At 42.2% G+C, this 18206-nt stretch overlaps 1 protein-coding gene across 1 annotated transcript in view; it reads left to right on the forward strand.

Moving 5' to 3' along the window:
• Positions 1 to 11083: 11083 nt before the first annotated feature.
• The window catches only part of ESPL1 (extra spindle pole bodies like 1, separase), a 28092-nt gene continuing 20969 nt past the window's right edge, over positions 11084 to 18206 (forward strand). The window contains exons 1-7 of the mRNA XM_072134617.1: positions 11084 to 11242; positions 12627 to 12726; positions 14087 to 15163; positions 15976 to 16080; positions 16520 to 16640; positions 17361 to 17497; positions 17993 to 18186. Of these exons, the coding sequence (XP_071990718.1) occupies positions 12646 to 12726; positions 14087 to 15163; positions 15976 to 16080; positions 16520 to 16640; positions 17361 to 17497; positions 17993 to 18186 (1715 nt within the window). The 5' untranslated portion in view covers positions 11084 to 11242; positions 12627 to 12645. The remainder of the gene's footprint in view (positions 11243 to 12626; positions 12727 to 14086; positions 15164 to 15975; positions 16081 to 16519; positions 16641 to 17360; positions 17498 to 17992; positions 18187 to 18206) is intronic.

The following is an 18206-nucleotide window of genomic DNA, read 5'->3' on the forward strand; positions in this document are numbered from 1 at the left end:
AAAATGGTGTAAGGTGCGTCTTGGTATGTATTGATGGCCTATCCTTACTTAATAGTGTAGTATGTGCATTAGCTTATCAGGCATCACTAATCTATCTCAAAATGCTCGATCAGTGGAATCAGGCTCCACAGATTACTCACTATACGATAATATAATGTCTTCCAGGGCTGCAGACATGCACAGCGAATTGGAGGTTAGAAGTAACATTATTGCCTAATGAATGGCTTGATGCTTATTTCTTAAAGGGCTTATTCAATATGTCTGGTCATGTGCTGCATTCCGGGATCAGGCGCTGATGTCGTCCCTGTGAGTTGGGTGTAGCCGGCAGAACACATGTTCCAGTATGTGACGGAGCAGAATGTCATTCACCATTGTTTGCACTGCAATATCCAGCACAGTCGCTTATTTATTCTCAAAATACTGTGTACACATCTGACTGCACATTAGAGGGTGACACAAGTAAACGGCAGTCAGTGGGATAAGCAGAGCAGCATCTGACACATCCTATCCTGGAAATGATTTGTTTGCCTACAGCAATGTTCTTCTGGTTTCTTCGTTGTTCTGGCTGTTTAAATGTAGGGCACACACGACTGATGTGAATGGCTAGCCTAAGCTACACAATGGAATATTGCTAGTGAACAGTATAATGCTGGATCCTAAAGGGAACCTGTCAGGGCAATTTGAGACGCCAAAGGAACTAAATGCCACGTATGGTCTTGTGGTTTAGTGCCCCAAATCTCAGTTACATCACTATCCGTGGCAAATATATCATTGGACCCAACTCTGGTGCTCCTGACACCTGCACAATACTGAAGGGGTATTCCCATGTAGATTATTAAATATACGTGGGATAAAAAAAATCTAACATATTATCTAATTCACTGTTAACAAAAATACAACGTTTCACAGATATAATTACAACCTGTTTTCTATCCGTTCTGGTGTTTACAATTTTAGTTGTTCCTGGATATGACCATATATCTTCTGACTGGGCGTATTCTTCTCATGAATAGCTTTTTGTTTTCACAGCTACACTGCTTTCTGCCTCCTGTCCCTCCGCACTGTAGACCAGACCAGCTCAGACACAGGCACTTCCTGTGTTTTATTGATTAGGTGAGGGAGCAGAGCTGAGAATGTCATTGTGTTTATATGCATCTCATTGATCTAAGAATCTCTCATCTCTGATGTCTCATCTCTGTGTCAGATACTAGTGAATGTTCAGAAGCTAAATAAAAGTGTAGATAAACCCGTGCCCTGATAACCTAACCACACTGTCACCCCACAGAACTAGAGGGATCATAAAGAGTCTGCTATCAGCACATTGTAATGAGTGAGGAGGAAAATTCACTCAAACTCTAGTATGGCAGTATATGATAGGATCGATCAGACAACCTAGAGTTAAAGTACCCTAGGAAGTCTGAAAAATAGTAAAAATAAAAAAAGACTGCCAGACAAAGTGCAGGAGTGCGCGAAACGGTCCGTTGCCGGAGTTTTTAGCGTGCAGCACCTCCCTTTCCTATGTACCGCTTTGAATAAAGAAGATTCTCTTTTTTGGGTGAGTGCCGCCATCTTTTGTATTTTTCCATATGTGTGAACATTCCACTCCTCGGTTGAGCACCACTCATGAATAAAGAGTGCACCTGGTCTGAATGCCATGACCCTATAAGGCTGTCCGTGACCCTCCAATGTTTGGACGTTCTTTCGGATGTGTAATCACCACCTTTGGACTTTGTTGTTTGAAAAAAAAAAATAAATAAATAAAAATTCTAATCACTCCGCTTTCCCTAGAACTGATATAAATATTAATAAACAGTAAAAATCATAAACACTTTAGGTATCTCCGCGTCCAAAAATGCCCCATCAATCAAAATATAATAACTGTTTTTCACTGCATTTTACCCTGTAACGGAAAATAGCGCCCAAAGTCCCATTTTGAAAAATGTTTTAAAAATCAATAAAAAGTAATAAAAAGGTCGCACAGTCTTAAAAATGATAGCAATGAAAACGCCATCAAAAGTTGCAAAAAAATGACACCATCCACAGCTCCGTACACCAAAGTATGAAAAAGTTATTGGCGCCAGAAGATGGCAAAATGTGGAGGTTTTAATTTTTGTAAATGTATAAAAACATTATAAAACCTATTTGGTATCCCCATGATTGCACCAAACCAAAGAATAAAGTAGACATGTCATTTGGGGCGCACAGTGAAAGCTGTAAAATCCAAGCCCACAAGAAAATGTTGCAAATGCGTTTTTTCACCATTTTCACTGCATTTGGAATTTTTTCCCCGCTTCCCAGTACACGACATGGAATATTAAATACCATCACTATGAAGTGCAATTTGTTACGCAAAAAATAAGCCATCACAGAGCTCTTTATGTGGAAAAATAAAAAAAGTTGTAGATTTTTGAAGGTGGGGAGTGAAAAATGGAAGTGAAAAAACTAAAAAGGGCCAGGTCGTTGAGGGGTTAAAGAAAATCTACCATTTGATATATATATTATGAAGCAAACATACCTTGAGACTGCTGTCGCAGATGATGCAGGATCATATCTTTTTTTAATCCCTGTGCTGAGGGGTTTTGCTGAAAAAACTATTCTAAAATTCAGGACCTTGGGAAAACTATATCCGCATTACATGGAGCTCTCTGAACAGCCAAGACAGGGCTAATCAACCTTAGCTGCATGACTCATTCACAGCAGCTCGGGGATAGTGCAGCAATTATTCTGCCTGGTAGGTAGAACAGTGATTGCATCATCCTCTGGTGCAGTGCATAACGAATGTGAAAGGAAAAACGTGGAGCCAGGAACAAAAGCAACAGAGCCTTATTATCATAATTTTATAATTGTGGTTTTTTTTTTCAGCAAAACCACTCAGTACAGGGATTAAACAAGATATGTTTCTGCATCAGTGTAGTTACAGCATTCTCAAGGTATGTTTGCTCCATAATGCATGAAATCAAATGGTAGGTTTCCGTTAAGTGAAGTTGGAGTAGTACACCCTGACGTCATTACAGTGAAGCCTGACTGCCCAGAGTTTTGTATTGAGTTGAGTAAAAACCATCAGTTGTATTTATTGTTGCCATGCACAACAACGATGTACTATTTTGGACACTAAAATAGTAGTCCATCCGCATATGCTGTGGATGGACCACATATCAGCAGCATATGCCTGTGATTACACAAGATTTATGTACATAGGAAAAATCGGATTTACCCCATCATAGGCATGCAGAGAATTTGGTAGAAAAGAAGCTTACTGAGGCCCCTTCCTGTTCTCCTTCTTTAGACTGTAGAACTTAAAATATACATATTAAATTTAAAACATCCCTCTCGATGATATTTTTTTTTCTCCCATGTACGACTGTTTTGCCTATTGCTATTATAACCTACGAGCTGTAGCACCCACCTGAGTGAAGTTGGTGTCAAATGTTTGTGCAGCAGAAATATTCATTTGTGCCGGTATCGTTTTTAAGATATTAATAAAAGTTCCCACATTACCCAAATCAAACAAACCTGGTGCCAATCAATTCTGCTACGTTTGTGCTGCTTTTGTTCTGAAAATATTGACTAATTTGTAAAGTTTTAAAAGGTCAACCAGCCCTCCCACATTAACCGAATCAAACAAAAGTAGTATCAAACTTTTGTGCTACGTTTGTGCTGGTTTGAACAGCAAAAATTTTAGTTTGTGCCGCTATTGTTTTTAACCCCTTCCCGACATTTGACGTAATAGTACTGCATCGCGGGAGGTGCATTCCCGCAAAATGCAGTAGTATTACGTCAAACTTCCGTGGTTCTGATCGCAGCCCCGGGACTGCCAGTGCCCGGGGCTCCGCGATCTGCTTCCTGGTGCCATCTGAAGAATAGCTTGTTCAAGCTAACCTGTAAAAGTGAATAAAACAGTTAAAAACATTAGATAAAAACATTTTTTAATATAAAGAATTAATTAAATAAAGTCAGAGTCCCCTAAACACAAACATTCCCTATACACATGTAATAAAGTAAAGAAAACACAAAATCGCCAAAAAAAACCCTTCATATTTGGTATCGCTGCGTCCGTAACAGTCCGTACAATAACTCAAACATTATTGGGCCCGCTTGGTGAACGCTGTAAAAACAAAACATGAAAAACTCGCCAAAAATGTAAAATTTTCATTAAATCTCTTCACAAAAATGTTCTAAAAAGTTATGTGCGCCAAAATGGTACCAATTGAAAGGACAACTCAACACGTAAAAAATAAGCCAGCGCCAGAAAAAGTGACTTTTTCCGCCTGCTCCGACTCTTCTCCGAAAAGGGGCGTGGCTCGGGCGGAGTGGAAACTCAGACACAATGGGGGACATTTACATAAAGTGTCGGTGTCTGCATTGGCTTTGTTACCAACCTGCTCTCGGTAAGAAGACACACATTTAATATTGTGGAGCTGTGCAGATAAATTTCTGGCGCCGAGACCATTTTCTGTCCCTGGGACCAAAATCTGTCCCAAGAACCAGAAATGTGGCCAACAGTCAGAGAACAGGCAACAGTGCAATAGCACTGATTTGTGTCCCTGCTAGACCAAATTTCTTTTGGTCTACTTTACGGCAGTTTATAGTGCCCAAAAATGGCTGTGACACATATTAATTGTGTCTGAGTTTCCACTCCGCCAAAGCCACGCCCCTTTTCATAAAAGAGTCGGAGCAGACGGAAATAAATAGGTAGGAGAGCAGAAGATGCGGTGAAAGCACCACAAAACTGGCGGAAACACCATAGTAAATGTCCCCCAATAAATGTGTCACAGCCATTTTTGGGCACTATAAACTGGCGTAAAGTAGACCAAAAGAAATTTGGTCTAGCAGGGACACAAAACAATGCTATTGCACTGTTGCCTGTTCTCAGACTGTTGGACACATTTCTGGTGCTTAGGACAGATTTTGGTCCCAGGGACAGAAAATGGTCTCGGCGCCAGAAATTTATCTGCACAGCTCCACAATATTAAATGTGTGTCTTCTTACCGAGAGCAGGTCGGTAACAAAGCCAATGCAGACACCGACACTTTATGTAAATGTCCCCCAATGTGTTTGTCCACTCAGGGAATGGTGGGGCCATTAGCATGTTTTTTATTGCTTCAATTACACAACAATTTAATAATAATCTACATCACCTGTCAAAAGAAGCTTTGGAAAGAGAAAATGGGTGCATTGCAAAAATGGTATGTCTGGAAAGCTTATAAAGTGCCCTGTTAAATGCTGCTTTTACTTTATGGGGTGCTGGTAGTCTCCCATGGGTTACTTTTTTGAAGGGTCTTCACACAGCGTCTTCTGTTTATGTCCATTTCTCGGCCTTTCTTCGCTATCGTCGGATTACACTTTCTATATTGAAAGTGTAATCCTGAAGAAATGTAAGTGGAAAAATATTCACTTCTTAAAAGTGTTTTCTTTTCTGTAGAAGGGGAAGTCTGTGGTTCACTGCAAAAAGAAAAGTGGTTTTCGGACCGAACACGAGCCTTCCAGTCAGTTTATTTTATGTAAAGGTAACTATGTCTCTGGTCTTCAACAGATGGTCCAGATTGGGCTGAGTGCAGGGGTCAGCCGCTGGTTGTACTGTATGTGGAAGAAGTATCTAGTTTCCTTTCATAAAACTGAAGATATTTTGAGTATGAAATTGCACTTTTTGAAAAGATTTTTGAATAGACATATGTACCCAGTTACTGAACTCCTGCTAAAATTTTTATTAACATGAGAAATAAAATGGGTGGTCTCTGGTTAAGAAAATCTCCTTTCAAGTATAAGCTGCTCTCGGAATAATCTATGGAGGTGATCCCTCCATAGAAAAGAGCGCCACACGATAGACATGCTCTATCTTTTCCCTGTGTACGGCGAGGATGTACCGCCGCCGGGCTGCCATTGCTGTCTATGGGAATGTGTATGCTGCCGCAAATTTGTGGACACATATACATCCCCCCAGACAGCCATGTGAATGAGGCCTAACGGTTGTTCCAAGGCTATGACACGTTTATTGGGAGGGAAGGATGTGACCACTGGGACCTTCACTAGAATGGGGGACCCCCTTATCTCACTGTATGTCAGCCTGCCCCCACGTAATGCACGGAGGATGGAAGTCCTTGGGTTATATCAAAATCTAATGAAAAGGCTTCATGTCAGATGGGCGGACTGCAGGGCTGGCAGACAAGCAGTTCTTGCATTATATTTTGATCTAATGAAAGAACTTCTGTCTGTTGCAAGGTGTGTAGTCGGTGGGGGAGGCTAGGCGTACGGCCTGTATCCAGAGACTGCACACGATTGTGTGTAAGAGGCCTTAGGCCCCTTCCACACTAGCGAGTGTGATGCGATGAACTCGCATCACACTCGCAACGCAAGCTGCCGGGAACGCACGGCCCGAACGCTGCACCGCGGGAGTGAACTGACATGCTGAGTTCACTCCCGCGGTGCAGCGTTCGGGCCGTGCGTTCCCGGCAGCTTGCGTTGCGAGTGTGATGCGAGTTCATCGCATCACACTCGCTAGTGTGGAAGGGGCCTTAGGCTACATGCATACAAGTGTATGTATTGTTTCAACTGTTAGCGCACTGCCCCATGTATTTCAACGGATACAAACATATGCAGTGTTTTCTAAGTGGACACACAGGAGGCAAACCGGTCTGTTACCTGGCCAATATTCCACTTAAACATACTCTATGCAACTACTGGGTATAACTGAGCGCTGTGAATAGTAATCTGCCAATAGTAATTCCTGGCAAAACCCTTTCAGAAAGTTGGTGCTGTGTCACACATCACATGATGGCATTGGACAGAAGGCTAGGCCTACATGGTGACCTCTGATTATGGCACCAAAGTATTTTAGATTTGTTAAGAAAAAGTCTACACAGTAAACAACTTCTGGCCTCCAAACATAGTAGATAATAAATGGCCTATTCTTCCAATTTTGGACGACCATAATGTGTATGGGACCCGCTGATTGCTGCCATCAGAATAGAGGATTGGATTAGTTGGAATGTAGCTGCACATTCCCTGTAACAAGGAGGTAAGACACCATGATGACAGGTAGAGGGATTGAACCAATGATTGTCGGGTGGACCTTATATAATGTGTAATGGGTGGGTCCTTGGTATCTCATTAAAAATCAATGGATGCAATGTCATTTTGTAGCCCTAATCTAATACCCATTTAAAAAAAAATAAAACTGCACTGGGTTTCTTTTAAGCAAGAAAAAAAAAAAATCTTCTGGATGCCACATCAATCTTCCTGGCAACCACCAGAAATTCTGCTTAATGTCTAATCCAGACTAAGGTCTATTAATACATTTGAAAACTGTAGATTCTTCACAAGTAGCAGCAATAACCTTGTTCTCTTATTTCACAAAAGACGGGAGTGCACCCTTCTCAAAGACGTCCTGATTTGTAATGAGATCGGGGCCAGATCCTCGGTGGAATGTACATCGCGCTCTATTGGCAGCCTATCAATACCAGTAGTCTAACCACTAGGAAACGATTTAATAACAGTCATAATTTATTCCAAATAATTGGATTATCCACAAAATGACTTTGATCCTGCTCCAGATTTGGGAAAGCAATTGTGGATGTGGAATTTGAGATACATAGGTTAGAACAGTAATCCACAAAGGCCGAATGAATACTGAAAGGGACCACTCATAGCCCTGAATGATAGCAGTGAGGACATGAAAAGGCGATTCAATCACTTTTTTATTTGCCTTGGAATTTATTATCTTTATTTCCATTCCCAATGTCTATGATCTACTGAGATAAACTGTGTTTATATGATTTACATAAACGTAATTTCAACTTCTATCAATGCCATTCTTATTAAAGTGTAATGTCACTCAATACAACAAAGAGCAGCTATGGAAGACTATTCCAAACTGTTATAAGGTAGTGTAAAGCTAGTGTGTAATAAATATAATATATATATTTATTATATTACACACACATACACCGTATATGGTCACATATAAGTCGAGGCTCCTAATTTTACCACAAAAAAACTAGGTAAACCTATTGACTAGAGTTTAATCCTAGGGACACATCCCCCCCCCCCCCAGTCTATGGCCAGCCAGCCCCCTGCCCCAAGTCTATGGCCAGCCAGCCCCCTGCCCGTCGCACGCATTTGCTGCCGGCGGATGGAAGAAAAGACTTGCAGGCAGTGTCCTAAAGGTGAGCATTGACTTTTTTTTTTTTTTCTGAAAAAATCTTGTCTTATAATCTAGTATATACGATATATATACACACACACACACACAAGAACAAATGTATGATCTCTAGATTTTTTCAGAAATAATATGATCTCCATTGATCAACATTTGATGGATTTTTTTTGTATCACTGGAAAAGTCTTTTACTAAATTACCAAAGTATATACCATATATACTCAAGTATAAACTGACCTGAGTATAATCCGAGACCCCCAATTTTACCACCAAAAACTGGGAAAACCTATTGAGTCGAGTGTAAGCGGAGGGTGGTAAATGCATTAGTCACAGCCTCCCAGTATATAGCCAGCAAGCCCCCTGTAGTATGTATACAGCCCGCCGGCCCCCATGTAGTAAACAGCCGGCCAGCCCGCAGTTTGCCAAGCACATAACAAAACAAACTTACCTACTCACCCTTGGGCGGTCCATACGCACTTGTCCCTGTGACTCCTCATTTTGACTTCTCTTTGCTGTAACAGCAGGCAGCGACGCATCCATGCGTTCTACCAGCCGGCGCATCGCATGGATGCGTCTCTGCCGGTTTAGGCTACATTCACACTGCCGTTGCCCGCCGTATCATAGCACACGGCAGTGCCGGGGAGAGGAGGAGGGGGAGAGCGCTGCTGAAAAACTCGGCTTATACACGAGTATATACGGTAAGCCTTTAATTATTTAGCAAAAAATGTAATCATCATAATTCGAGAACAGCATAACTTGCACAGCAACAGATTCTAAGTACATTTTCTGAAGGTTGCATAAGTAGAAAGTGCACAGGCCTTCGCTTTGAATGACTTCAGCACATCTGCAGCCACAAGACATCACTGGTCTCTTGCACTGCTCTGGTCCACTCTTCTACCGGAAGGAACTGCTTTAGCTTTTTTTGCTGTGTGGCTGGAGACATTGTCCTGCATGAAATTTGTTGGCTGATCGAGTGAAGAACACATGTTGAAAAAGGTTCGGATATACACTTGCATTCATTCTTTCATTAGCTGTATGAGAGGTCCAACAGCTGCTGCGGAAAACATTGCCCACCTTGACACTTCCTCAACCACCTTTCACTGACTCATTTGCACACTTTGGGTTCAAGAATTAAACTTTCTTTCATCACTAAAATGAACTGTGGACCACTTCTCCTCTGTCAACACAACATGCTCCACAGCAAAGATAAGTCTAGCCTTTCTGCTAATGAGATGTTTGATCACTGAAGAGTAGGCTTTCAGTCCAAATGATCTCAAACTTCAATCTGGTGAGCAATTCCCCATGGAGATTCTCTGTGTTATCCACTCCTCTCTGGCAATTGTCTTTCGAGGGTGATCAGCCTTCTCGGGGGACTTCAATGAGATTGTGATGCTATAAAGATGCAATATTCTAGTAATCACAAAACTGGAATGACCAACTTCTCTTGCTACTTCCTATGTCCTGCTGCCAGAGAGTTTCAGTCACTGTAAAAATGCAAACTGGAACATTGGGTCACATGATTGCGCTTTGACTTGTTTTGAAACAGAGTCAAAGCACACGCGGGGGACCACGGCTGATCCCATAGGCGTGAAGTGTGATTGGTAACCAGCCTCTCGGTGTCTTGCATTTAGACAATACAAGACACCAGGGTCTGGTTGCCGAGAATCGCATATGCAATCAGCTGTTTTTGAGCATCCGTTTGTGAACCGTTTTAATTAAGATAATTGGTAAAACCGGTCAAAAACTGATGTGTTTTCAAAAAAATGTTACTCAGATGAAACTGCACAATATATTTTAGATGCTTTTTCTACTTTTGTTCAGTGGTCAAATGTTATGGTTAAATGAACATATTAATAACGAAATCAGAAAATTTCAAATAAAACCTTCATTCTGTTTTAATTTCTGTAAAATATGCTTGCTCTGTGCTGTTTTGAACAGTTTGAGTTGTAACGTTATGGGGTTATTTGTTGGGGGGTTTCTATTAATCCAAAAATAGATTTAAAATGGTCCCTAAAATAATTAATTCAAAAATTTTATTATGTATGGCTCCAGTGCTTCTCCTCTCACATATACTATGCGCTGCTCCAGAGAATGATGTAATCATTGTGTTGTGCCTGACAGGCAGAAGTAATCAAACACTGCCCCATCCCCCAGCTGCTGAGTGATCCGTCTGAGGTTGATTAGTCCTGTCTGGACAGTTCAGGAAGCTCGTGTATATATTCAAGTTGAAGGCAATCCAGCTTTCCCAGGATCCTGAATGTTATATTTGTTTTTGCAGTAAAACCACTCAGCTCAGAGATCAGTGTAGCTAGAACATTCTCAAGGTATGTTTGCTTCAAAATACATTGGTATGAAGTGGTAGATTTCCTTTAATTAGTAACTAATCTGGATAGTAGGACTAACTGTTTGAAAAACTGGACATTTTGAATTTTGAAAATAAATTTTTTTTTTGCATAAATAAATTCTAAATATATAAATGGAAATTTCCCACTAACTTGAAGTACAACATGTCATGAAAAAACATTCTCATAACCAATTGAACCAGTTAAAGCGCGCTAGATATTATTGCAACGGTGACAAATGGCAGTCTTAAAAAATAGGACTTGGTCATAACGGCACAAATTATCTTGGTTACTAAGGGGTTAAAGTGTTCAAGATTTGTATCCACTTATAGTGACACATTTCACATTTGAAACAATGGGCCGTGTCAGGAAGTTGAAAAGTGGCCTGGTCGTTAAGGGGTTAAAAATAAAGGTCTATAAGGTTTCTTTCCTATAAGGTGAGGAGATTTTACCTACTAAGTTCAGGCTATGTGAACAACACACATTGCAGAATGCAATGAATCATCACATCGGCGGCAAAAACTTTGAACAGTTCCTCTAAATAATACCCTTAATGCTAGTAGACAGAGCGGGTCCTAGAAACTACAATTCCCGGTATGCCCCGGGGCTGGCCGCAGATGATGACGTCCTGCCCCGGAGTCGCGCTGGTTGGCTCTGGAGCGAGATTTGAAAATAGTGCAGGCGGGATCTGGAAGTGTATACGGAGGAGATAGTGCGGAGAGCGGGGCCTGCTGAGCGCACACCGGTATGGCTGTAGTGGAGGGCGGCGGGGGCTGGGCTGTGCCTGGGAGTGTGGGTCCGGAGCCTGTACGGTTTATGGCGGCTGCTGTGTAACTGTCAGCGCTGCCGGGACCGGCGCCTACATGTCCCGTGCTGCGTCCCGTACACCGTATGGGGGTGGGGGTACGCAGTGTATGATCCCACAGTGACATCACTGACCCCCTGCACTGTCAGCGTTTCCCATCACTCCCCAGTGGGGAGCAGACATGCGTCTACTTGTAATAAGGCCATGTTCACACTGGCACCAATGCTGCACTAAAATATCCACTTATGTGCGGATTTAGTTTATAAAAACACAATGAATTGTGAGAAGTTTCTGTGTGACACTAGTATAATGTGAATATGCCCTAACAGTCCTCCCAGGCCATGGCGGCCTAGTGATGATATACAATGAGGCTGCGCAGTATTGTACTAGTGCACTGCACATACAGCTATAAATGGTTCTGACTCATCAACTTCGAAGGGGGACTACGTTTCCAGCACAGCCTTTTAATACGGGGGTTTGGGTCCCCAAACTTTCTGAAAAAAACTGTTGAAAAGGTGTTGTGGGGGCACATAAAGCTGATGAGTATAAACATATTGGCAACCTCTGATTTTAAATTTGGAGTTCTCCTGTTTTCTTGAATGGGACCAGACACTGCACAGAGAATGGAAACCGGACTCCTGGCTCCGTTCTGTTGTTGTTGGACCCGCACTGATCTTCTATTGGTGTTCTATTTTATGATAAACTATCAATATTGTTATGATGAAAAACCCCTTTAAAGGGTAACTCCCATTTTGGCCATTTGTGGTACATAAACACTCTTATAAAAGTCCAGTAGTTTAAAGGGAACCTGTCATCATAAGCCCTTTTTCTGCCTTCCCCATAGAGAATAGTGTACACATTGCCAAAGCGCTTTTATAATAAAAAGAAAATTTAGATTAGTTTACCTTTCTCTCTGCAGAGCAGTGTCGCATGGAAGTGAGGAGTAGTCCTCCCCCTAGACTCGGGAAACTCCTTCATGCGTTAATTTCAAATAGTAGGAAAGATGGGGTCTTTTTAAATCTGAAATAGACTCATGACGGAGCAGTTTCCCAATTGGGGGGGCGTTTCTCCCTGGCCACTCCCATGGGACACGGGTAAACTTTCATCTAACTTTTCTTTACATCGGAAAAAGACAGTTTTGCCATAAGCTCTTCTGCAATGTGCACACTATTCTCAATGGGGACAAGGGGAAGCCAGAAAAAGGCTCCTGATGACAGGGTCCCTTTAAGGTCCAACTCTGGGTCCTACATCTATCACAAGACCAACAGCTTCTACTACTCTGAACAAGTGTAGAAGTTTTGTAACCGCTTCTGTTTCCTTTCAGGTAAATATTCGGAGGATAGATGAAGAACTTCAAAGCAGCAGACTTTGTAAAGCTTACCTCATCGCTAGAGGGGGTGTTAAAGCTGCAAAAAGAACTCAAGGTAAAAATGCAGCACATTGAGCATCATCTAGAAGGGGCTTGAAATCCCTAATATTAGCCATAAACTAAACCAGGGGGCTCTGTACACGTTTAGGTCTAACTAATGTGTATGGCTACTCACCTGAGAGATAGTCTATGACACCTTTCCAGAACATTACTTTGGTTCTTAGACCCAGTTCTGGAGAGGAGGTCTCAATCTTACAGTTAGGTTTTCTTGGAATACATATTAACTTAAGAACAAACTTAATAAAAAAACAACTTAAAGAGAACCCGCCATGCAAAATAACCCCCCTAAACTAAATATATTTTCATGAACTGCCATTAGAGAGCATTGCCTCTATCCCTTCATTGTCCCTCTACATGCCTGTAAACCTAAGCAATGAGGTCCTAAAGCTGTATGCAAATGACCTGTGAAATGTCCAATGAGCATTAGCATATTCAATATGTCCAGCTTATTCATGAGTGGGAGGTACAGCCACACCCCCAGTGCATGACTGACAGCCTGTATAATGATGTGCTTCCTGGTGCTGTTGGCCACGCCCCCTGCAGCCTGTGTGTGCATGTGTGTGTGTTTAGGAGAGATACAGCAGGTCCAGACAGCCATGTTACAGCAGAACATGTCAGATTCATGTGTAGCTAATGTCTGTGTCTCTCACCTGTATATTAGGAGGATGCAGCATGTCAGCAGATGCAGCACACACACTAGCCATGCTTTACTATACATTACATACAGACATGAGCAGGGGGAGGAGAGGGGAGGGGGAACAGGGGTGACATCACTGCCTCTGACCATGTGACCAGCCGCATTTACATAATAAAGAATAGATGATTTTACAATGATTAATGTATGAAATAACTAGATAAAGGCTGGGATGGGATCCTTGTGAGCTGCTCCAACAGGTAGTAGTGACAGGACAAGTGACACAGACCTGATGACAGGTGTCCTTTAAGTGTGTGTGTATATATATATATTTATTTATTAGTCAGGTCTATATATTTTATTTGTAACCCCAGCTAAAATTTTTTTCATCTTGGTGACAATTGTTTTTTAAAAATGTTGGATTGTTATAAGAACCCGGATTTACAATGAAGCTTAATTGCAGACACCTGTGATAACTGTTACAGGTAATTATTGTAGCCTGGGGCTAATGTACAGTAAATTACCAACATCCAGAGGTCCGTTTGTAACTAGGGGTCAGGTGTTCTTAAGTAGGGGAGCACCTGTAAATAGATAGAGATATATAAATAGACATAGAGATCTATATCTATATCATACACTTCTTTATTCATATTATCATATTTGTATCTCCTGTTCTGTGTATATGGATGGTAATACTGATATAACGTGTCTTGCTTTACAGTCATGTATGACAGATGTCCACTGCGAGCCATCACGCCCGGACCAGCTATCGGATCAGCGCTTTGTCTGTGATCGCCTTTTACGTGCCTGTAACCACTGGGCAGCAGATGCCACCTGCAATGGACAACATCTCCAGAGTTTAGTGCCTTTGGTAGAGTTGGCTAGTCAGGGCTTTTGTGTGTCAAGCCCCCAGCGGACCCCTTTCTATTTAGAGAAGATATTATTTCACCTTCTGAAGAATGTCTGCGCACGTGAATCTTCATATCAGGCTTGTACTCAACTCTCAGATCTCCTTTATCTCTACCTCAATGATTGCCCTTCAGATCACCAAAATGGTGGGGACTTTGCGGCTGTTGCTAAAAGCAGTTTTCAGTGTTTGTGGAAGATGGCAGGAGACCATGAACAGAAGAGCGCCAGCCCTTATAACCAGGAGACCCTATGTCTTAGATTACATGCACTGCGCTTCCTCATGTTGGTGGAAATGTCTAGTTCACATGAAGGATCTCCCATCACAGTATCTCGCCATGCCAAGTATGCAACTTTGGCCTTCGATGTCAAAGGAAAATCCTGCAGCCAAGCTGATGCCTGTTTCCTTAGTGAATGTCTTGAGAATGTCTTGATCAGACCTTTAAAGATGGCCAAGAAATTAACCCATCCATGGTCCCGAACATTGATTGAAATGACATTAGAGAGGGTCCGTGTGCTTTGTAAAAGTAGCTGTATCCCCCAGGCCAAAGAAGTAATTGAGCAGGCAGGAACGTGTGTGAATAACTCTGATGCTTGCTGCCAGTCTGCTCTAGCACTTCTAAGCTTTGCCATAGAGATTCAGGAGTGGAGAAAGTCTCTTGAGATTGGGAAGCGTTTGTCGCAAATGGCAGATATTATTGATGGGCTCTCCTGCCATGGCGATGGTTGGCAGTGCCAGGCACTCAGTGACTGCTGTCAGTATTCAGTTTCGTGTTTGGACGGCCGCCTCAAGCACGCTTCAGATTCGGGAAAGCAGGGAGCGGATGCCGTTCTCAGTCTGGCGAAGTTTCTCGAGGCACATTTCAAACTTCTGGAGAAACAAGTTTCTGTGGTATGTTCCTGAATCGCAGTGAGGGTAGTTGTGTTGTTGTATGTCATCATTAAAGGGGTATCCCCATTAAGACAAGATTCTTAAATATACTCAGGATAACAAAATTACTCATGCAGCATTTTTGTTAACAGTGAATTAGAGAATATCACAGATATAATTCCAACCTGTCTCTATCAGTCCTGGTGTACACAATGTCACTATAAATCTTCTGACTATGGTCAGATTCTTATAAATAACTTCTCTTGTCTGCACACCACAGTGGCCTAGGCCTCCCCCTCCACCTCCCTGCATTACACAACCAGCTCAGACACAGGCACTTCCTGCTGGCAAGCAGCAGTGTTTTGAGACTTGGTCTACTAGATACAGAAAGTTAAGGTCCTGATAGCTGAGATAACTGACTGTTCAATCAGCTGGTTATTCTCTATCCCTTAGATGGGAATAACTCCACAACTTAGAGTAATCTCTTTTGCGGCTGGATATAGATGGCTATGGCGACCTGGCGTCAGTATGGTGCCACACAGGTGTCGCACAGTATCGTACACGGGTAAAACACAGAGCATGCTCGATCTTTCCCCATGTTTGTGGCCGTGTGGTGCTGTCTCCTATGGAGAGGGGAGGGATGAGCAGCACTCGCCCCTCCTCTCCAGTGCACTCCCGTGTGCTTGCTGCTCGGCTACAGCTTGACAAGTGTATGTGACTGTAGCCTAATGCTGTTTTAATCGTTTTCGGGGGGCCCAACCGTCTTTTTACTTATCTACCATAATACACGTCACCATGATACCTTGTACCACTTATGGACATCTCTTTCTCAGGTTCCTAAAGATGGATCTCGTCAGCTCCGATCCTTAAAACAACAGCAGTTTTCTGGCCTCCAGCAATTCACAAACGTTGCCTGCTCGTATCTCCAAAACTGCAAGGTACTAGTAATCTTCATGTATTGCTAATGTCTTCATTAAGTGTTTAGGAATCGGTGAAGGAATAGAAATAGAAGTCTCTATGACAAGCAAAGCGTTTTACTGCGGCTCAGCAGATGGGAAAATGAAGAATACAAGTAATAAAAAAAAGAGAAACCTTGAAAGAAACACTGATAGGTGGTGGTCCTCCTGTGCTCACAATGAGACCTGAAAGGATTGTTGGAAGAAAGATGAGTTACCCTTCAAGCCCGACCCATGTAGCTTTCCAGCCAAGGATGAGGTAGATCAGCCACAGAGGGCCCTTCTTCTCTTCAGAAAATCCTGCAATCTGACAAGCCTACATTTCTAGCATTCATTTTAGAAGATGTCAATAATGTAAAGGATTTTTTAAATGTTCCACTTTTCGTGGCTGAGCCTTATAATAAGTCGATTTACGTTACAGGATATGAAGAGCAATGAGCTGCAGTTACTCATAGGAGCCTGCAAAGATGTCGTGTCCCGGATGCTGATCTCTGTACAAGACCTTACTGCTCAAGATGCTACCGAATTCCTAAATATCACAGGTTACTACTAACCTTACTATTTTTAATATATGTAAAAAGTTAGTTTTTTATGTAAATGGATATGTTTTAAGGTGCCACATCTTCCGTTTTAACTAGGAAGCAGGTAGCCGTGAGACTATCTGCTGCCATCAGACTTTTAAATCAGAGTGTATGTAAGAAAGAGCACACATAAGAAAGTTTACGAGGCTAAGTTCAATAGGGTCACGCATATTGTATTTACCTTGGTAAACTTTTCCATTCTGTCCATATCAGCCGCCGGTCATGTGACCCACCAGCAGCGACTTCTGGTGCTTCCCTTGATGTTAAATGCTAAACTCTGCTCATTACTGAATGCACAGATGTCCTTGGCACTGGTTGGATGGACATGCCATGGTAGTTGTGTATTTAGTAATGAGCCCACAGCCCCATAACCCAGCGGAAGTCTGAAGGCAGTTGCCGGAGCGTCATATGACCTGTGGCTCCTATGGGCATAAGGGGAAAGTTTACCAGTTCAATATGGGGGACCCTTTTAGGTTATGCGCTCTTGTTTGTGGACAGCCCCTATAAGGGGCTCAGTTTGAGTGTTAAAACATATTAAATAAAGCTTTTTTATGATTATTTCTATTGGTGATTTCTCCATAGAACTATTTGTGAGCTGAATCATTTAAATCGGAAATTTTTTTTCTAACTATAGATTATTCACGGTGGTAAAACAATGTCTATTTCTCTGTTTCCCCTCAGCTTCTTGTGTCCATAATATGGCGTATTGGTTCTATAGCCAGAGAAAATATAAAGAAGCCTCAGATCTGGTGTCTCCACTTTGTGACAGACTTGCAGCAGCCAGGCCCGGAGGTGATCCTGAACTGGTTGTGGAGAGGGTAAGGTTTTTCATCTATCACATTAAAGGGCTTATTTTGTAATGCTTAAAGGACTGAAGAACATAAGCGCGTATAGAGGCCTCACATCAAGAGCTAATGGACTGTGTAGTTTTATGTTTCACAGACCGACCACAGTACAGAGAGCCGGACTCAGTGTGTCATACTGATATATGATGCAAAGTACCTGCCCAAAAAAACCCTAATGAATTGTAATTAGAACTACAGTATGGTGCTGCTGTTTTGAAGGCGCTACATGAAACGGGACACTGCATAGTCCATGATTATCGGATCCGCCACAGTAATCTGGCAGAGTTCTTACTGTCTGTGTGCTGACAACTGTCCTGTAGCCATAAATTGTATTTCTGGGGTGTGGTATGGGGATGCTCGTCTTGGCTATAGGTATGGGTCTCAATATATTCAATAAATGTCTTACATATTTTTACTTTTGACTTTACCCAACATAAGTTTTCTGTAAATAATATTGTGTATTCTCAGGTGCACCGCTGCTTTAAGCTGCACGTGGAGAGTTGCAGAAAGGCCGGGCACACCGCTCAGGGTCTGGCAGCGGTGACCCTGTGGTTACGGGCTCTGTGTGCGCAAGTATCTCAAGAAATGTCTGAGCCAGTCGCCCAGTGGGTCCGGTTGAAAATTGATGGTGCAAGGAATGGAGATGAAGATCTGCGTCTACAGTGAGTGTCATGAGGAAGTA

This window comes from Engystomops pustulosus, chromosome 2 (genome assembly GCF_040894005.1).
Source record: "Engystomops pustulosus chromosome 2, aEngPut4.maternal, whole genome shotgun sequence".
NCBI classification, from domain to species: Eukaryota; Metazoa; Chordata; class Amphibia; order Anura; family Leptodactylidae; genus Engystomops; species Engystomops pustulosus.